Raw genomic sequence first — 21429 nt, 5'->3', positions numbered from 1 at the left:
GTCCTGCAGCAGACACTTCAGAAACACATATTTATCCATGTCTTGATCAAAGGTGGGCAGGCTGCAGTCCTGAAGGGCTGCGCAGCCGCCCGTCTCGTCCTGAATGTACTGGCTGATTTTCAGCAGTGGCTCCGACAGCTCCGAGATCAGGTTAGACATCTTCGACGTGTAGCAGAGAAAGGAGCAGAGGGGGTGAGTTGGTGGCTGCTGTCCGACCACCTCCGTGCCGTGACCGGTGACGTGAGGGGAGGAGCAGGACACGTTGGGAAGCAGTTCAGGCGCAAGCTGCATGAGAGGGACGTGATCAGCACGTTTTCACATCAAAAGAGCCCTAACTTACATTTAGTCAATCTTTGAAACCTACTTAGACTCAATTTCCAGATATTTTACTTCAATTTTTTTTTTGTTCATTTTATGTTACTTTAAATTGCAGCTTACTTTGTTATGCACTACATTTATGTGAGATTTTACATTAAAAAAAAAAAAACGTGATACGATTCGTTTTGGTTAATCCACCAAATATATATAAAGCAGTTAAAAATAGTCTGATCAAATAATAACAGCCCATAACACTGGCAGAGGCCATTCTTCATTATAGGCCTAATGGAAGCGTATACAAGGTAGACCCACTAGATTTCTGGTTGGTCCTAAACTGAATTACTGTAAGCTGCAATTATTTACCTTGAAAGTAGGCCTGGCAGAGTACTTCATTGAAAATGAATAAAAGTAATTTGCATGCATGTAAAGTTTCAGTAACAACAATAAAGAGCTCGCAGCTCCCCATCCCTGCATGTTACGATCAATATGAGCTGTTTTGATAAGTACAAAAATGTAGAGAGCTTACAAGGTGGTGCAAAACAGTCCGTATCTTCTTCTGCATTAAATCAACGGTTGAGTTCAAGGGCCCCTTGTTTGCTCCGTTTGTGATGGTCTTGCAGGTTGCTTGTGCAACAAGCAGGCACAGGAAGATGAGGACTATAGCAGTGACATAGAAGAGCACACAGTGGAGATTATTAGATTTGTATACACTCACACATACACAGAGAGAGAGAGAGAGAGAGAGAGAGAGAGACCTGATCTGCACAACTGCAGAGTTTCAGAGTTGTGCAAGTTTGCCCGCGGTTGTGGAGCTGACTAGTTTAAAAATAGACATGGCAGGACTCTAAGCCACACTTCGAGATGCTTACCAGCACGGAAATCCATGACAACAGGAGGCTTTAGTCAGCAGCAGACTCTGATGTGAGTCTTTCGAGGATCACTTTTATTAGGACTTTTTAGATAAAGATCAAACATGTTTGACTCTTTTTCTTAATATTTTCCCCTGCCTGTTTCTGATATGGCTGTTACAGAAAAAGTCATTAAACTCCAGGATTCTACTTTACTTTCTGGGCGTTCCCTTTATGTCACTGGATTTAAAAAAAACCCTATACATCCCATAGTATGTTTACAATGACCAAAAGTCAGATTAAATCTTTTAAACAAAACTCGACATAAAAATTAACAGCACTGTTAGTGAAAGAAATATGTTCTAAAATGATGAAATATTAATATTTGTGTAGTGAGTGCGTGCATTCTTTTACATTTCTGGGAAGCTCTGTTATTGCAGTGAGATTACACCTCCAGTACTTTGAATTAAATGTTTTATTATTGGCGGTTTACATTTTAAACAATCATAAGGATCCAGTCAGAATTGAGCAAAAAACAGACAGCTGACAGAAAATGTTCAAGATTCAAGGTATGACTTTATTATCCCCGAGGGTCCATTTGTGTTACAGTTAGCAGTACAACATACAGCCAAGTAGGACAGTTGACAACAAGTAAGACGGGTAACATCCACAACAAATCAGAATAACTAAATAAATAAATGAGTAATTAATAATAAAAAATAAACCACAGAGTGTAAAAACTGTCTACAAAAAAAGACCAATTGCTTTGGGGATTATCTAATTTGGGGTCTGTTGGACCTACAAATAGGCAGACTCTACCTTCAACCAGACGGCAGCAGTGGAAATTCATTAAAAAGAGGGTGGCTAGGCTGAGACAGTATAGAATGAGCCTTGTTGAGCACCCTGTGTTGGTACACAGTAGACAGGTCGTCAGAAGTTAGGCCAGCAATTTGTTCTGCATGCTTTAACTGTACTCTGCAACCTGTTCTTGTTTTTTAGGGACGCTGAGCCATATCAGCAGATAAAGCAAAAGGTTAAAATTGGTTCAAATAAAACATGAGTAAAATGTCTTCATAAAAGTTTTGTCCACATTAAAAGTATGAAGTTTCTGATATAAATGCTTCCTCTGGTGAGCTTTACCGCACACAGCATCCGCTTGCAATTCAAAGGCTAGTTTGTCATCAGTGATGGTGCCAAGGTATTTACATTGCTGCACTCACTCAACGGCCACAACACAACTGTCAATATAAATAAAATAAATACTAATAAATATAGAAAACCTTAAATAACACACCAATAAATAAACAAATAAACTCTCCAAAGTGTTTTCAGTTTGAGCCGCAGGATATGGTCGTGTTTGCGTAACCCTGCACCCACAACCTGGCAAAGTGGATGATTTTGTAGCCAGTCTCTTTCATCTCATAAGTGTGTGAAACTGTTATATTTCTGCGGCATTGATGTCTGTCATTTAGCTTTATGGCTGTCGATTTCACATCTACTTTAAACTGATTATGAAATGCTGTGATGTTGTTGATAAGATCACCCTGGTGCTCCTGAGTGGTGACATTCCTGATGATTGCCGGCAGGTGGTTGTCAAGGTATTCGGTGATGGCACAGATAGAGGCCTGGATTTCTGTGTCGTTGTTTCCCACAGGAAGAGTTATTCCCTCAGGAGGCTTTAAGCTGTTTGACTTGTTTTTGTTTAGTGAATTTACTGGAAATATGTATTTGCCCTGGAGAGGAAGTGAGAGCCATCATGTCAACAATGGAGTATGGAGCTCAGAGACCTACATCTACAGTAAAGAGGCAGTTTGACTTTGTAATACCTTTCTGTTACATCACATTAATTGGCTCTTATGACTGAAAACATGTCATATGAAATGGAATTTTAATAATATGAAAAATGTCACTTTCAATGCCCTGTAAATTTTTCAAACTTAAAATATGATATTTTTACTTACATAAATCTGTTCTGCATATTGTAGATGACAAAGAGAGAACTCTACTGTTCCTGTCAAAGGTCTGCGAGTAAATGGTCGGGAGGCCATGAAGGAGATGTGCATCATAACAATGCAGAATAGCAGGAGCCCTGCAAGAAGTAATTCACAAAAATATGATGGTGTCATCTGCATATTGGGTCAACCAAAAACTTCCTCAAGTCTAAGTGGAATTAGCTTCACAGAGTCAAAACTCAATATTAAAAGAGAATAACAGATTATAAGAGAGACTTGCTGAAAAGCCAATCTCAGATTTTAGGCAGCTTGCCGTCAGTTAATGTTTAGATTTTTCCTCAAACATTTTTTACTTCTATATATACTTCTAAAATCACAAAAAAATTATCAAGGAAACGCTAAAGCATTGTTACATATAGAGGCTGAGATTGTATTTATTTTCTTACAGTTTGCAGAAAAAAATAACCCTTAATCATTTATTATTATTGTATTTTAACAGCTTACCTTTACCAAAAGACATGGTGTGACTTTTGTCCGTTTGCCTTTGAGTTTGTGCTCCTAAACTGGTGCACACTGCTTATATATCGGAACACGGGATTTTTTTGTTGCATGCCATCAGTTGGTGGATGACGCCTGTGAGGCATTATCATTCAGAAAAATCGTGTTGTAAATGTTTCTATTTTGCATTTGTAGGGCATCGTTCACCACAGTGGTTAAATGTGGGGAGGTAATGCAAACTGCCACAGTCTTATCTAATTATCTAAGACATTGGTTTTTGTTGCTTCAATGAAAAAAAAAAGTAAATTCTGCTTTCTTTTTAGGTTTAACTGTCATTTACCACACAATCTTAAACCTAGATAATTTGGGCAATGCAGAGGTATTCTAGAAATTATTGATGCACTCAGGCCTGAAGAAAGCATAAAAAGAGCAGACATAGCATAGTTTATCTCATTTAACTTTGCTCTTTCTGAATCAATTTGCTCTCCTGTTTACACCTCCAAATATTTCCAAAGATTCTCTCAACACATGAAGGTTCACAAGTGAAGTACAAGGAAGTCACAATCAGTTAGCTTAGATTGTCTCCTGACGTGTGAGAGGGAAAGTAAAGACTTAAACTATATGGTTGCTGGCCAGATCCAGCTCTATAGTTTTTGGATTAAAGCTCCAGTTTTTCCCATTTTCTGTTTTTCATCTACTATGATTCCTGTTTCTGTAGGTCTGTGGTGGCAGTGATGATGTTCAGATTTGCACTGTCGAGTCATCTTGATACAACTGTTGCATTTACTATGACATGGGAATTTGAAATTGGCTGTTTTGTGTTTGATATTGAATTTCCTAGTAACATGAATCATTAAACAAACTGGATAACAGTGCAGGCATTGTTTGGACTTACCATCAAACATCATCATTAATGTCAACCAGAGAAAACAACAGATCACTGTAGCAGTATTTGGGGTCCAAACCCTTGAACAAAAATTATTTTGGCCACGATAATTGTGTCGTGAAAATCTGATATTGTGACAGACGGAGTTCAGATAATAATGTTGGAATGAATTGCAATTACTATAATGATCCCTTAACTTTTTAACTTTCACTTAGTGTTTTGTGCTAATTAGCAAATGTTAGCATGTTAACATGTAAACACTGATGCAGTAAACAGGCTTAACATTAAACCTGCTTAGCATCTGCGTGTGGGCATTGTTATTATGAGCAGGCTAGCTTGGTGATGTTAGCATTTAGCTCAAAGCACCTCTGTCCTGAAAGCCTTGCAGAGCTGCTAGCATGTCTGTAGCATCACTTTATTTTTGTATCGTTTGATGAATAACATTTGGAAGGGTCTTTAAATTGTAATGTTGCAATCAGGAAAAAAATAAATGAAATAATTTTATAGAAGTAACTCAGTAGTGAGTGGTCACTCCACAACTGGGGGATTTTTAAAGAGTGTTTGAAGGGTTGGGTTGTGTGTTACTGCATTAGAGGGTGCCATTGAGTGCCAAGGAAATGGGCCGATTTGGTTGAATAGACTTTTTTTTATGGAAGACATTTACCTTGCCATTGCAGGACAAATACAGGTGTAAGTAGTTACCATGAAGTGTCCCAGTCAGGTAGCCAAATGTGAAAAAATTATCCTGTCAGCAATGGAGTTAAAATCTGGGGCCGTATCGAAATGTCCTGGTTTAAAGGTGATTTTATCTAAATCTAACACTGCTTCGACTGCACAGACATGAATCCTTAATGGATCAGAGAGGCTATAGGAGAGGCTATAAGCCTATAAGGACCGGATCCAGTGCTCCTGGAGAGAGCTCCAGCTGTTGCCAGGCAACCAACAACTATTTGTAAACAAACACTGGGGTCCTTTTTCCTGAAAGACTGACCAAAGACTGACTGCACACACGTTCTTTACATACTGTAGCTACTGTAGAAAGTGTGTCTCTCTTACCAAATCCATGGGACACATGTCATACAGTTGACAAAGATGAGCTCAAACACACTTTCTGCTGTGTTAGAAAAGCAGATTCGCCATCTGTGTCTGACTGACTTTCCTTGTGGAGATGGCAGCTGGGTGAGTTTTGCAGCTCTGAATTGGTTGCAGCGTTTTGTAATTATCTCAAAAATTGTGTCTATTTGGTGGTTTAAAGCACTCTATTCACTGCGTGCAGTAGCTTGTTTTTTTGTATTAGATACCGTCCCAGTAAACATAGTGATTATGTTATCAGAGAAAGACCAAAGACAGTCCAGATGCAGCAGAGACAGAGGAGACAGACAGCCTCCTTGATCTGCTGAGCTGCCCTCACTCTCCATGGAGGCATGATGTATCATGGAGCCCTCAAGCTCCGGCCCTGAGAAAGCTGGCTGTGCTCTCACCTGACGGCCTGCACACTGACTTCATTTACAATTACTTTACTACACTGCACATTGTGGACAAGGGTGTAAGTATACTGATTTGTTTTAGTAAACCCCAATGTTCTTTAAATTTGATTCAATCCCCTGACCCATTCTCACCTGACTTTTCATACGATTTTTAAAAATTTGGTAAAACACAAACAATGCTTGTTTATAGAGAGTCATTCTTAAAATTTCAATGAATACATTTTAGAAAAGCAAAGCATTTTATTACTTTTATATAGAGTTCCTGGCCTCAAATTTTCATGGTAGGTCAGGGTTTTCTCTCAGAAGAACATTTCCAGTTCAAAGTGGTCCTTTGAACTGTAGAGCACCCACACAGCAATCTGACTATATATGTTCCTAATATTGACAGAAATGAACCACAGACTAGAAGGAACAGGTGGAACTTTATATAACAAATGTTAAACCAAATTGTAATGTTACAGACAGTCTTTTATCCATAAACCTGTTGCCCTGGTGCATATGGCTTTCCACTATACCTGCCTGTCCAGAACACTACCATAGTATTTATTATAATCCCAAAATGTGTTAGAATGTTCCTAAACCTAAAATATGAAGAAGGCCTAAATCTTAAATTTAAACAGAATCCAAAAAAAAAACTGATCACATTTTGATCTTGTCCGGGGGTCCTTTGGTGGTTTAGGAGCTCTAAGTAACCACTTTCATCTATAACGCCTTGTGACAGCCTGACCTTATTCAAAACACAGAGACCAAAGGCAATTAATGCTTGAAGCTTTTGGACAATTTAGACAAAAAAAACATGTACTTTTTTTTTTGCCTGCATTGTGTCCAGGTGTCAGTCATCGACAAAGGCCTATTAAGGTTCTCAAAGCTGAAGGAATTGGTGCTAAGTGCCAACAAAATCTCAGAAATCCCTTCAGAGAACCTTCCCAGCACTCTGAAGGTGAGTCACAGTCCTGTACTAATAGGCAAAGGTTCACTGCAGTTTACCACATTAAATGAAATTTAACAGATTTCTGATGCAAAACTCAAAAATGGGGATTCACAGTTGAATCATAAAGAAAGAGGTGTGTATGTCCAGTTGCGAAACATACCATAAATTATAACTCATACATCAGTCACATTCATCAAGTCAAGGAGGTGTTGTGATGGAGTGATAAGCTGTTTTTTTTTTTTCTCTTTTTTTTTCTTCAAAGATTTTGGAACTACGTGCCAACTTGTTGTCAGCTCTCACCAGCCTCACCCGCCCTCCACCTCCTCACCTACAGTACCTCAGTCTCAGTTCAAACAGTCTTGGTCACCATGAGGACATCTCTAATCTTACCGGAAGACACTGGTTAACACACACACACACACACACACACACACACACACACACACACACACACACACACACTCTCTCTCTCTCACATTGACACAAATACACAGACACAGAAAAGGAAGTCAGCTGTTCTTTAAAGAAGTAAACCAAAACCAGGCCAAATGCAAAGTCAAGTGAAATTGGGTACTTTTTCTTGTTCATCAGGACAGACAATAAGATCACATCCTCTATCTGTGACCGATTTGTTAGATTCATATTAAAGCTGTGAGAGACCTTAGACTTTATGTGTCATTTTAGGTTATTTCAACTTGGGGCGACCCGATAGCTGAGTGGTTAGGGCACATACCACATTGGCACAAATGCTCTAAGCAGGATTTTTGCTGCATCTAATAATAAAGGTATAAAATAGCCTAACTAAGTAACTTAGTTTCAGAGTTGAAATAACTTACCTAAGTTATTTGAAACATATGGTTCCCCTTAAAATGTGAATTAACCGAATTTAGGTTGGTAAATTCAACCTTGTTTTATGAGTTTTAAAACTGTAAAGCTAAATGAATATTTAGTTAACTGAATTAATTTAAGGAGTAATGAAGACACACAGCATGTTTCAGTCAATAATCAATAATTTTGTCAAATGACAAAAATGGAAAGTCTCTCGAGAGCAATGCATGCTGGGAAGTCCATTAATATGCCGGTTTTGTGTGAATAATCAGAAGTTCATTCATTCAACTCATAAGGTCAAGTCAGAAGACCTCAAGCTATAGCAACTAAATGTTTAAAGTTCTAAAGTGGTCTGAAAAATAAAACATTCTAAGTTGAATTAACTTGAAATAAACTAAACTTAAATATTTACATAAAGCTAATGAAGAAAGATTAGATCAATCTTCGGAATTCCTCTACAATGTTTTACAGTGTGATAAAAAAATGCCTTTTTTATTCTAGTGAGGACAAAATTATTCAATTTTCAGCCAAATCATAATATACATTATCTCAAGGCACTTTACAAGGCAAGGTCAAGACCTTACTTTGTTACAGAGAAAAACCCAACAGTTTCCACAAAGAGTAAGCGCTTAGTGACAAGGGGGAGGAAAAACTCCCTTTTAACAGGAAGAAACCTCCAACAGAACCAGGCTCAGGGTGGGCGGCCGTCTGCCTCGACCGGTTGGGTTTAGAAGGAGATGAAAAACTCTGCTAAAATCAGTTAGGGCTGCAAATAAATATTTCATTTTCATTATCTATTTATTAATCTGACAATTATTTCCTCATTAATTTTTAATTAATTCATAATTAATTTTTAAAAAAATCATAAAAATGCCCAAAAGAAGTCCACAAAAGTTTACGATCACAGATATATCAAAACTAGCAAATATTCACTGTGGAGAAACTTGTGAATTTTTGTCAATCAATTCAATAGCAATTCATCATAATTCATTGTACCAACTTATTCTTTGTCAAGCAAGCAGTTGTTTAATTTATTTATTATTTTGGCTCAAAGCACTGGCAGGTTTCTGGGGGCCTGGGGAAATAATGACACTGTGGGGTGTCTGCCTCAGGGTTAATCCTGCTGTGCCTGGAATCATAGAGTTGATAACAAATATCTGACCTGAACACACACAGTCCTACTGTCCAGTAAACACAATGACTGTCTCTGACCTCAGGCCACAGCTGGTATGTTTGGACCTCAGTGACTGTGAGTTTCAGGACCAAAAGGCCTTGCTGAGCGCCTTGAGCACACTAACCTGCCTCAAGACATTGGTGCTGGAGGGAAACCCTTTCACCCTTGCACCATCCTACCCAGGCCTCACTGTGGACAGCCTCCCACAGCTCTCTTGCCTGGACACTTCATGGATCTCCCCTGAGGAAAGACGTTGCTTTCAGGGCTTGGCCAAGATGAGTGGTGAGACTGTTGACTGTGCTGTCAAGTAGTATATCTGTATATCTGAGTTCTGTGAGCATGGGCTACTATTTCTTTTTAATTTCCCCAAGTAAAGAGTTATGTCATTTGTGCGCATATATCAGGATCATTTTCTTTTGTACAGATCTGATAGTGGATCATGCCTCAGCCACAGTGAGCGTTCGCAGAATGAAGGGAATCCCAGATCCATCGATGAGTGCGGATGAAAATGCTCCTGAGTTCCCTGTTGTCACCTACAACTATTTTATCGCATACGAGTTCCTCAGTCATCACATACCTGTTAACCTGGTGACGTAACCTTCAAACACTATTCAGTCTGTTATTTCTCTGTAAGTTTAACACTGAAACTGAATTCAAAGCAAATGCATTTTTAGTTCAATTTTGTATTCTGACGTGACAGAATGCATTCAGTCTCATAGTTCACAAATGTTTGCAAATATTTATTTGACATGTAAAATCTGTTATTATATAAATTCACATTTTTTTCCAAGTCTGTCTTAAGATAATATTCACATGCTCACATGTCCATTTCAAGAGTCATCTGTTGCTGTAATGGCTCCACTTGTTCATATTGGCTGCAAAGAGCAAATGAAAAATGCTTTAGGAATTTCAGCTGAAGCTAATATATGGTTTCAGCAGTCTGAGTAAGACGAAACAGGTGGGTATCTTCCAAAGTTAGTTAGTTAGTCAGAATTTTAGTAAGCAAAGTGGCCAGAGAAGCAAAAAGGGTGAATCTTGTGCAAAGAAAGGGTTTATCTTTAGAAAATAAATTTGTCCAACTCAGACTCAGACAGAGATGTTTTCTTCACAGCCACTATGGAGAGGAGGAAAAATCACAGCAACTAATAACTCTTTCAGTGAGCAAATGGGAATGTGTATGATTTTTTGAGATCAATTCGAAGTATGTGAATCTGTCCTTAAATCTCAGATCAAAGTTCACAGGGAAAGATGTCACAGACAAAAGATCAGCCATACCGGTAGCTACCAAGAAATTTTATCTAATAGAGCAACATTTTGAAATCAGTTCAGCCAGTTATTTATATGTGCATTGTTTTGTAAGTTTAGTCCAAAGCCAACATTAAACACTGTGGAATGTGAAAAATGTGGGGATTAGATTTGGAATAAACTTGCTCGTTCCACTGATGTGGCACAGCTGCTGCACAGATATTAACATATTATCAGTATCTTTTCAAGCTGTTTTTTTTTCCTTTGGTTTTGGACCAGGAAGCTGACAGCGAGTCTAAATTTGACACAGCACACGTGACGAACGACGGTTCCAGTGATGCTGACCAACAATCAAAGAACTGTGAAATAGAAGCATCTAAACAAGACAATGGAGTCTTGATTGTCAATACTCAGGAAACCTGCCATGCTGCGGCACATGGTAATAACACTCTTTTCATTTGACCTGCACAACTTTCAGGCCTACTGGCAAATGGATTCCTGCCTGACGAACACAAATGCTGATAGAAAAGATAAAAACCTGCGGATGGATGTCATTCAGTGAATTGGTATGAAGGTAGTTTGGAAATAAAGTCACTATGATGTTTGGGTTAATTTAACTTAGTAACTTATCCTGTATAACTTTTTCTTATCAGTTTCTACTGAATTCACATATCTGCCTCCGGAGAAACGCACAGTCAGAACAGCCAGCAGAAAATTGTACACACTGGATGGAAACTGAATGACTAGACTGATCTTTTATCAAGCTTTATCGTGTGTCAATACTTTCCTTAACTTAGCACTCAATCTGTGGTTTGGTTGTATATTCTCTCATCTGTGTGTTTGATTAACCAAAAACCCAAACTATTGTTGTGTTGTTTTTGTGTCTTTGTACATACAGCTCCTACTATGTGCAAAAGTTTGACCTATAAATTTTGATGATTTCCCTTTCTACAGTGTCAAGACACAGCACCTCAAAAGTGACATGGTCAGAGTTCATGGACTTCAGTGACACACAAAAGTACATTGTTAGTGATCTGGGAGGCTTAAAGAAATTCCTTAATCAAGGACTTTATCTTCGGATTGAGGAGGAAAAGGTACAGAAAATAAGGTTTGTGGAGATAAACATTTAGACACAAAATGTGTCAGGACTCATATTCTGGCATTTGACATTTTAGGTCCTATCATGGCCTGCAGCCTCTGAAGATATCCCAGTGGCCAAACCCAGTCGAACTGTCAAAGAGAAGAAAGGCGGGAAAGGGAAAGAAGTGAGCTTAGCATTTTATTCCTCAAACCGTAAACACCTCTTCCATTAGTGAGCAAGTGGCCTGAAAAAACAGTTTATTGAGGTGATGGATCTGATCATTAGTCTTCTCTTCACAGAATGGGGCATGAGCAGCCACTTATTGCGGAAACCATGATAACCAGGAAATCTGTGCACGTTACTATGGCAACCAGTGTTCTTTAACTACGTGGTCACTGGCTAGTTTTCAGGCTCCAACTCACTCATTAAAACCACCTCAGATGTTCTTAATCCCATTATACTGCGGCCACACGTCAGAGTTTGTAAAGTTGCACTTTGTAGAGGGCAATAGTCCTTCCTCTGTATTATTGTTTTGTTAATGTATACATTAAAATCTCCACTAAGATATTAAGGTTTCAATTGGGGTGCATAATTAAATATATTATACAAATTTGATATTGATATATTATTTTGATATTATTAATTTCACCATTACATAATAATCCCAGGGAGGACCATGTTTTTGTATAAAGTGTAACATCATGTTCAGCCCCTCTCACAACCCAAATAATATATATATTGTTCCTAAAATGTGGTCAATAACATGCAGCAAGATCACAGTTGTTGCATTTATTGCTCTGATAGAACCTATTGCTTATGTAATATGTTTTTTAGCCCTTGATATCAGTGTTTTACATGTTTGTTATAAACTGGTCAGGTTTGAATCCACCAAAGCTTGTCACATCAGCCCTGTGTGAAGTGAGTTTTGGGAGATAAAATTAGATGGCATCTAAACATTCATGTATTTGCATCTTCTTCAGTCTCCAATCAAATCTGGTTCTACTAAAGACAAGTCTAAAGACAAAAAGAAGAAATCTGTCCCAGAGCTGGTCCAGGACGCCCCCATCAGAAGAAGCCTTGGCTCTGTCCACATTCCCCTGCAAAGCCTGGTCAAAGGAGATCATAAGGTCGACATCCTCTGTGACCTTGGTGCCCTGTGCACAGAGACTGAAGTGGAAGCTACGCTTACACTTGAAAAGGCAAGTTTACATGCAAAAAAGGCGTTAACATAGCCAGGATGTTGCTTAGATAGCATGATTATTATCTGTTTAATTTCTCTTGAGTCACAAGAAACAACTCAGGTTCACATTGGCAAACACTCAAACAGGGTTGATGACGTCTAAAAGAGTGACGCTGACTATGAAAGGAACAGAAACTAGAAGCACATGGGGCCCCCTACAGGATTATTAAATGTCAAACTGACAATTATTTCATGTGAGGTTTTTCAATCTGTAGGATCTGGGAAAGAAGGTCAAAGAGGACAAGAAGACAGAGGACAAGGAATCAAAACGCAGAGGAGGCAGTGGTACAAGGCAGAAGAATACTGCATCTTCAAAAGGTTAAAAAGATAATCACAGATTAGTTTTAAAATGGTGTTGACATGAATAAATACTACAAAATACGTATGATAAAAGCACGACACCTCACTACTTTGGAAATCAGAGTTGCTGTGGACAAACTATGATGTTGTTCTGTGATTGGCCTTATTATATAGTAGTTAAGGTTTATAGTAGGGCATATCAATGAAGAAGGCCAAAAGTAAGAGGCATGCTGTTACTACAAAGACACTGTTACTGTGTCTTATTTACTGTGTTTCTATTCATCAGTCAGTAAACTTGTCTTTTCTGACTGCTTGACCTCCTGAATCCCGTTCAATTTTGTGCCCCGTAGGCAAAGGAAAGAAGGACCGCGAGGTGGATGTGCACACAGACAACTCTGTGTCTACCCAACTGGAACCAGTGACTGTGGAGTTTAGTGTGGAGCTGGAGAAATGGCAGTCTGCATCTGATGCTCACCAACATCTGCTACCACACCAGACCTCCCAAGGCTGAGCTTGTTTTATCCTAAAGCAAGGTCTTTACAATCTACCCATGAGAAAAAACACACACACAAAATAGTTTTCTTCCTGAATTCCTTCCTTACTGCTAACTGTGAACATACTGAAGAGCTGAACTGCATATTAAACTTATTACAATTTGACATGTACAGGTGTTGCCCTCTGAAAAGGCAGACCGTTAACCATCGTATCTGCACAATATTCCATCCAAAATACACTCACCGGCCACTTCATTAGGTGCACGTTGCTAGTACCAGGTTGGACCCCCTTTTGCCTTCAGAACTGCCAACAAGGTGCTGGAATCATTCCTCAGAGATTTTGGTCCATACTGACATGAAAGCAGTAGACATGGTCATCTTGACTGTGTCTACATGCCTAAAGGCATTGAGTTGCTGCCATGTGATGGACTGATTAAATATTTGCATTAAGGGGCAGTTGAACAGGTGTACCTAATAAAGTGGCTGGTGAGTGTATGTGCTTCTAAATGCACCGGAAAAAATAAATTTCCATGAGGTTTCCATTTAGGTTACTTAAGCACTTCAGTGCAAGCAAATGAACATTTTTCAGCCCCACAACTAAAGGTAGAAGAACATTTATACCATTTGCTTTCACTTTACATGTGATGTAAATACAAATAAAAAGGGGCAAGTAGGGAAATAACCAAACTGAAAGACATTAGTTTCCATTACATGGAATTATGTCACCTGGACAAGCCAAGTAGCATATTCCAACTGATGGACAACTTTGTTTCTAAATTCAGATTGTCTTGCTAAAAGTATATTACCTGGCTGAAGGTTCCTATTTGAAACTTTAAAGTTGTTAAATGTTAAGGTACATGCTGCACACAGATTAATGTTCTGCACATACTTACAATACAGAAAGAAAGTCACTTACTCACAAGGAGAGTGCTGCAATGAGCTGAGCAAACATGGCAAACACGACTTTAAGTCCATCAAATTAACGTTTTTAAGCAGTATACAAAAATGTATGGCAGACTATGATCTAGTAGTATGCAGCTAAAGGGGCATTACAAGTGTTTATTATAGTATTTGTCAACAATTTTAAGTTTCCCTATGATGCATATTTTACATTATTAAAACTGTGTTGTCATTCATGATCTACTTATACAGCCGCCTTCACTTATGGGTGCCCACAGGAGTTATCGTTGTTGATGAATACATTAATAAAGCCTTACATCTACTTACAATAGTGTCCTTTAAACCATCTTTGTATACACCTTATAAATAATAATCAAGGGGACTTTGAAACAGTCCTACTTGATAATCTGATTCACTTGTGAATGTGCACACATGTAGTGTTACTTATAATAGTGTTTATTACATTCTTTCTGTGTTCTGTGTTGTCATCTGTGTTGCTTGATGGTTCTGAACATCATATAGTTCTCATTTCTTGTTTTCTTTATTGTGAATTGATGCAATCTGTGCTTGATGTCTTGGAAAAGCGGGATTACTGAAAGGGCAAAGTGAACAAAAGGCCTGGGACACAGACCCCCACAGACCTTGGAGGCCTCAGGTTCACTATGTGTCGCTTGGTTTGTAGTAATTTAACTGACTGCAAATTTGTTTAGAAATATGCAATGCTGAAGTACATCGCCTGAAATTATATGGAGCTAAAGTCTGGACTGGAGGCCCCTAAAACTGTAATACTGTGCTTAAATGGTGTGTATTTTTTAAGTTAACTTTGTGTTTAATTAAATTATCACAAACTGATTTACATACATACAACCTGACAGAGGCAGTAAGAATACTGGGAATACTGGAATACTTGGTTTCTTGGGCTCTGTGTAAACTATCATGCAGATGCCATATGTAGTGTATTGTGATCATTGTTCTTGATGGGACCTCTAGATAACAGGGTACAAGTATAATGCAGTGTGGACAGTGCTTTCAATTGAACCACTAAGAGATGTTTGGATTTTAATTTATACATAAATTTAATTTATTTTTAAACAGATATTCAAAACATTTTTGAAGAAATGCTTAAGTATTTCATTGTTTCATACAGAAATTATGTTTTGCAAAGAAACTTATTGGAAGGGCCATTTCACTGAAACTGAGGGGTTACAGTAAGTGTGAAGTGCTTTAGGTTTAACTGCTTCTTTCTTACCAATCGTCCAGCAATCCCTTCATGAAGACCATAAAATAAAGTTCCTTTTAAAGCCAAAAACAGCACTGTGTTTAACTGCTCCACTTCTGTCAAGACAGAGTTAACCCCCCCCCCACCCCTTTCACAAAATTACACACATACTATCAAACCTTTAAAGAGTACATAGTATTTCCAGGCATAAAAAAATAAACTATAGCTCACCGATTTTTTGCGCAAAATTGATAATTGTTTTTCAATCAAGTAATTTACAGTTTCAAATAAAGACCTTTTATGACACTATATTATCTTTGTAACCCCCCGACAAGCTGTGCAATGTTAGGATACTGATAAATTAAATGATCTGTAGAAGACCATGGCCTCTCCCACACCAATATGTCCACGTACAGTATCCCCTCACTCAAACAAACCCAGGATATCTAACCTTTCTCCTCCAATGTCATTTACAATTACAAATACAAACTGTTAACTGCTGTATATTATCTCTGGATATCAGAATTTTTGGGAAAGATTCTGAGGAGACCCATCTCCTTTAAGAGTGCTCAAGGGCTGGTGTGGACAATAAAGATGCTTGGCAAAAACAAGCACACAAAATGCACACACAAACTAAAACCCCAAAAGCACTGCGTAATCATGATGTGCAAATATAGTGATTGTGCGGACAAGGGTTAAAAAGGCTTTAAAAGGTCTGGTCATCATTACAGGATTCGGTCCAGTGGCCAAAGACCTCACAGATGTCACAGTAGGGCCGTTCTTCGCCCTTATTGCCATGGTAGGTAGTGTGTGGAGGTGAGTCGGGCATCTGCATTTGTGTGGGACAGTCCTCGGTGTCATGGAGGTCGAAACAGTCGCAGATGTCGCAGAACAGCCTTGGGGGTGGCTTCTTCTTCACGGTTTCCTGTTCATGGCTGCAGAGAAGAAGAAAGAAGCTCCGTGTCTAATTGGCTGTCCACCAATAAAAAATTGAGTTGTACTGCCACACAGCTGGCAGCTGGCTTAATTTAATGGAAGTGTGTGAAAGTCTGCTATTAGTGTGACTTACCTATCATAGTTATCCAGCTCACTGGGATTATTTCCATTGAGAGCGGCTGCTGCCACTTTCTCCAATTTGTCCTTGAGTTCCTCATTCTTCCTCTGAAGGTCCACAATGACTGAATTCAGGAATTCAATCTGTAAAGGAAATACAAAACAGTAGTATCAATGTCGCTGCTGGTGCATTGTAATCTATTATCCATCAACTAATTTTCTTACACAAAATTTATTTTAAGAATTGATATAGGGTCTCCCTGTGAAGTGTATTAATTGTATTATGTGCCAAGGCTTTGCTTCAACTCTATGATAAGGACTGCAGATAGTAGTAACTACACTTGCTATATAACCCAAATAATTAAATCAATCTTGACTACACCGAGTTGTCAGCCAAAGAAAAACTGAAGCTTGGAATGACTCACGAGCAGAGTCTGTAAAATACCCACTTATGATGAGCGTTTCTTACTGAGTAACAGTGATTCTTAACAGATCTGATTTTTTCTTGGCATCTATAAATGAAATTTTCCCTTGGAATTACAGGTACTGAGAAATCAAACTTGATTTTTCTTTGGAAGACAGTGTGTAGATTTGACACCAGTTTCAATGTGATCCACTGGACGAAACATAACAGCCACAGTGACAGTGACAAACAAACATGCACAAGTGAAGCTGATGTAAAACATGAACAAACCGCTGCCTGATGGTGGTGTAGCATTGCCAACATCAGAGACAGGGCAGAGGAAAGGAGTTGGGATTTAAGAAAGAAGGGGAGGGAGAAGGAAAAAAAAAAAAAAAAAAAAAGATTCAAATTAGGACCCACCTACTGCCAGACAACACACTCAAGTCATCACTGACACAGATAATACAGTATAACATTTTATCATAAACAGAGGCTGGGGATGAGACGCAAGTGAAGGTTATGGGACTGATGACACGCTGTCATCCCACCACTGTGGGTGAATGTTTCCATTACAACTGCCATACCGATTCATTGGTCATGTCAAGCATCCCTGTAAAGAGCTGAGATGAAGCCAGAGGCTTAATATGCTTTTAATGAAATTTCAAATCTGTTGAGACCCATTTCACCTCTGTAAAACATTATACTGTTACAGCTACATAAGTTAACAGTGAACTGTAAAGTTCAGTCTACTGTTACATCAGAAGTAGTATTTGTTAGTAAATGTCTGAGTAAGCAGGGCAGTCATTTCACAAACACCATTCAGCAAGTCTGTTTCCATACAACTGCCCCAAATATGATGAAAATGTATTTGTCAAAGCTGAAAATTCTATGGGCAGGGTAGGGAAGCATCTTTACACTAAGTGTATGAATGGCGAAAAACCCACCCCACCTATCCATGCCTATGATTGGTAATATTCAGGAGAAGCACAACAGGATACATACCTGACTCTCTGCAGTCTCCTTATCCTCCCTTAGTTGGTCCAAAACCGCATCGCCTGGAAACATCAACAAAAAAATTTATGTGAAAAACAGGAGTAGACTAGATAGATTTTTTTAAGCCACCTCACAAAGAACTGACCTTAGTGCTCCCAGAAATATTAGCTGTGGGCATGAGTAAAGCCCAGTATTACCTGAGGACTTGTTGATGGTGTCAGGGCCTGAAGCCAGGTCCTTCTCCAGTCTCTGAACACGGTCTTGTAGGTTAGCCTTGTCCTGCTCCAAGAGCTGAATTGTACCCTGCAGTGTCTTAACCGAGGCACTTTCCCCACGCAGTACAGCCAGCTGTGAAGAAACAACCCATGCCATTCAATGTTGGAACATGCTTATATTTTTTGGAGAAAATATTACTCTTTCCTCTAAAAGCATATTGTCATTATAGCAAGTGAAATCCATCACCAAATGACAATTTATTGATAATAATAAAACAAGCACAAATTCAATTCGGCAAGTCAAGATCTCAGAGTACACAGTAATGTGCAAGTTCAAAATAAATTTAAAGATTATGAAAGCATAACATACAGTGCATCCGGAAAGTATTCACAGTGCTTCACTTTTTCCACATTTTGTTATGTTACAGCCTTATTCCAAAATGGATTAAACTCATTTTTTACCTCAAAATTCTACACACAATACCCCATAATGACAAAAGTGAAAAAAGTTAGCTTGAAACTTTTGCAAATTTATTAAAAATAAAAAACAAAAATATAACATGTACATAAGTATTCATAGCCTTTGCTCAATACTTTGTTGAAGCACCTTTGGCAGCAATTACAGCCTCAAGTCTTTTTGAGTATGATGCTACAAGCTTGGCACACCTATTTTTGGGCAGTTTCTCCCATTCTTCTTTGCAGAACCTCTCAAGCTCCATCAGGTTGGATGGGGAGCGTCGGTGCACAGCCGTTTTCAGATCTCTCCAGAGATGTTCAATCGGGTTAAAAGTCTGAGCTCTGGCTGGGCCGCTCAAGGACATTCACAGAGTTGTCCCGAAGCCACTCCTTTGTTATCTTGGCTGTGTGCTTAGGGTCGTTGTCCTGTTGGAAGATGAACCTTCGCCCAAGTCCGAGGTCCAGAGCGCTCTGGAGCAGGTTATCATCAAGGATGTCTCTGTACATTGCTGCATTCATCTTTCCCTCGACCCTGACTAGTCTCCCAGTTCCTGCTACCGAAAAACATCGCCACAGCATGATGCTGCCACCACCATGCTTCACTGTAGGGATGGTATTGGCCAGGTGATGAGTGGTGCCTGGTTTCCTCCAGACATGACGCTTGGCATTCAGGCCAAAGAGTTCAATCTTTATTTCATCAGACCAGAGAATTTTGTTTCTCATGGTCTGAGAGTCCTTCAGGTGCCTTTTGGCTAACTCCAGGCGGGCTGTCATGTGCCTTTTACTGAGGAGTGGCTCCGTCTGGCCACTCTACCATACAGGCCTGATTGGTAGAGTGCTGCAGAAATGGTTGTCCTTCTGGAAGGTTCCCCTCTCTCCACAGAGCAACGCTGGAGCACTGTCAGAGTGACCATCGGGTTCTTGGTCACCTCCCTGACTGAGGCCCTTCTGCCTCGATCGCTCAGATTGGCCGGGGGGCCAGCTCTAGGAAGAGTCCTGGTGGTTCCAAACTTGGATGCTCATTGGGAGCTTCAATGCTGCAGAAATGTTTCTGTTCCCTTCCCCAGATCCGTGCCTCGTCACAATCCTGTCTTGGAGGTCTACAGACAATTCCTCGGACCTCATGGCTTGGTTTGTGCTCTGACATGCACTGTCAACTATGGGACCTTATATAGACAGGTGTGTGCCTTTCCAAATCATGTCCAATCAACTGAATTTACCACAGGTGCACTCCAATCAAGTTGTAGAAACATCTGAAGGATGATCAGTGGAAACACCTGAGCTCAATTTTGAGTGTTATGGCAAAGGCTGTGAATACTTATGTACATGTGATGTTTTTTGTTTTTTATTTTTAATATTTTTGCAAAAATTTCAAGCAAACTTTTTTCACTTTGTCATTATGGGGTATTGTGTGTAGAATTTTGAGGTAAAAAATGAATTCAATCCATTTTGGAATAAGGTACCAGGTAACATAACAAAATGTGGAAAAAGTAAAGCGCTGTGAATACTTTCCGGATGCAATGACTGAGACTGAGACGACTGAAGAAATGTGTCACTGGGTTTTAATCTTCTTTCAGGCTGGCTCTAGGATGCTACATGAGCTCACTCAAACTGAAAAATGAAAGGAGGACAGTTTTTTGACCTAGAAGTGACATCCTGTTAACCTCTGCAATGTAGGAAATGTCTAAGATCTACAGTCATTCGATAGTCTTGTTTACAGACTATGAAAAGGAAATGACACCAAAAGCTACGTAGGGGCTTTAACAGGCAATCCTGTTAAAGAAAGTTGAAAAAGGCTGTGACTAAGCACCTTGTGTCTGCTAAAGCTCAGAATCTGCCACAAGAGTTAAAGAAAATAGTGAGGAGGTTTTGATGTGAGGGTGCATAAAATCAAGAAGTTAAAGTTTGTGCTTCAAATACTTTATGTACAACTCTTAGCTTGCTTGAATTCATTTTGTGCATGCTCAACCATTTTTGTCAATAATCTGCCATACCAGCTGACAACAAGAGAGTACCAATAAGCATTAGATTCTCACCTCACTCTTCAGGTTTTCCACCTGCTGGTCCTTGTCTGAGATTAAGGCACTGTTTTTATGGATGGACTGTTGGAGGGCGGCCTTCTCCTTGTCCAACTGCTCCTTCAAGGTGCTCTCACTATCAAATACACAATACCAACTAAATCTCAGATATACAATATACAATATTTCTGGGCTGGGAAAAACTGGCCCCATTTTATCAAAATGTTTCTCACCAGATCTCCGACTCTGGAGCTAAAATTATTAGGCCACTACTAGGAGCATAGTAAGATGGCCTATGAAAAGATATTAAACACACCATGAAGTGAAAGCACATGTGAAACTGTCAAGTATGTGGAGTGGAGCTGTGGGTTAAATTACTTTTTGTATCATGACTTAAGATGTATCATGCTAGTGTTCCTATTTGTCTGCCTACATGCATGTGGTTAATACATTTGTACTATCACATGATGATGACGACTGACATCACATAATATTAAGAGCACGGAGTACCTGTAGGCATTATTTGGCAGGCTTTGAAGGAAAAGAACAGCATGACATACCAATTGCTTAATCACAAATGCAATGCATATTAGCAAGTGTCACACAGATGAAAACATTTGTGCTTATTTTGATAACAGGCTATAAAAGAAACTCCCATACTACTGGTGAAAATGCTTAAGAGAACCTGCCCGAATCACAAAATGATTGTGTAGAGTCTTACCTTTGCTTCAAATCTTCCAACTGTTTTTTGAGTTTTGACCGCTCATCTTTAAGCTAGGGGAAAAAACATTGTTCAAATTCAATCAGCAGATCAACAGCTAAAACACAAAATGATCTGATGCTTGTAGATTTATGTAAGATTTTTTAAAATAAAGATGTAAAGTGTTGCA

At 39.0% G+C, this 21429-nt stretch overlaps 2 protein-coding genes and 1 long non-coding RNA gene across 6 annotated transcripts in view; 1 reads left to right on the top strand and 2 right to left on the bottom strand.

The window, feature by feature from the left end:
• Positions 1-980: 980 nt before the first annotated feature.
• On the bottom strand, positions 981-4915 carry LOC139624167 (uncharacterized). Its single transcript, XR_011691633.1, has 3 exons — positions 3623-4915; positions 3128-3255; positions 981-2899 (listed from the first exon to the last, which is right to left on the bottom strand). It is a non-coding gene; the product is annotated as an uncharacterized lncRNA (long non-coding RNA).
• Positions 4916-5429: 514 nt separating this feature from the next.
• LOC139624164 (leucine-rich repeat-containing protein 43-like) lies at positions 5430-13314 on the top strand. 2 transcript variants are annotated; one of them, XM_071483029.1, is made up of 12 exons: positions 5431-5681; positions 5836-6048; positions 6819-6929; positions 7183-7322; positions 8966-9204; positions 9347-9510; positions 10447-10606; positions 11122-11261; positions 11343-11432; positions 12229-12447; positions 12704-12806; positions 13139-13314. In XM_071483029.1, exons 1-12 carry the CDS (start codon positions 5595-5597, stop codon positions 13297-13299), a joined length of 1827 nt encoding a protein of 608 aa, XP_071339130.1. In that variant the 5' UTR covers positions 5431-5594; the 3' UTR covers positions 13300-13314. The 2 variants fall into 2 exon arrangements, with proteins under 2 accessions (XP_071339131.1, XP_071339130.1); XM_071483030.1 differs by lacking the exon at positions 11343-11432 and having other exon boundaries at positions 5430-5681; positions 11122-11275; positions 13139-13294.
• Positions 13315-15239: 1925 nt separating this feature from the next.
• clip1a (CAP-GLY domain containing linker protein 1a) overlaps positions 15240-21429 on the bottom strand; it is a 29061-nt gene continuing 22871 nt past the window's right edge. For all 3 annotated transcript variants that reach the window (XM_071483014.1, XM_071483015.1, XM_071483016.1), the window contains 6 exons: positions 21261-21313; positions 20558-20675; positions 18048-18198; positions 17860-17912; positions 16471-16598; positions 15240-16336 (listed from right to left, as the gene is read on the bottom strand). In XM_071483014.1, the coding sequence (XP_071339115.1) occupies positions 16108-16336; positions 16471-16598; positions 17860-17912; positions 18048-18198; positions 20558-20675; positions 21261-21313 (732 nt within the window). In that variant the 3' untranslated portion in view covers positions 15240-16107. The remainder of the gene's footprint in view (positions 16337-16470; positions 16599-17859; positions 17913-18047; positions 18199-20557; positions 20676-21260; positions 21314-21429) is intronic.

Source organism: Trachinotus anak, unplaced genomic scaffold, assembly GCF_046630095.1.
Source record: "Trachinotus anak isolate AG129_WGS33_773 ecotype Australia unplaced genomic scaffold, CSIRO_AGI_Tana_v1 ptg000008l, whole genome shotgun sequence".
NCBI lineage: Eukaryota > Metazoa > Chordata > Actinopteri > Carangiformes > Carangidae > Trachinotus > Trachinotus anak.
The sequence above is the reverse complement of the archived record's forward strand: the minus strand, read 5'-3'. Positions and strand labels throughout refer to the sequence as shown.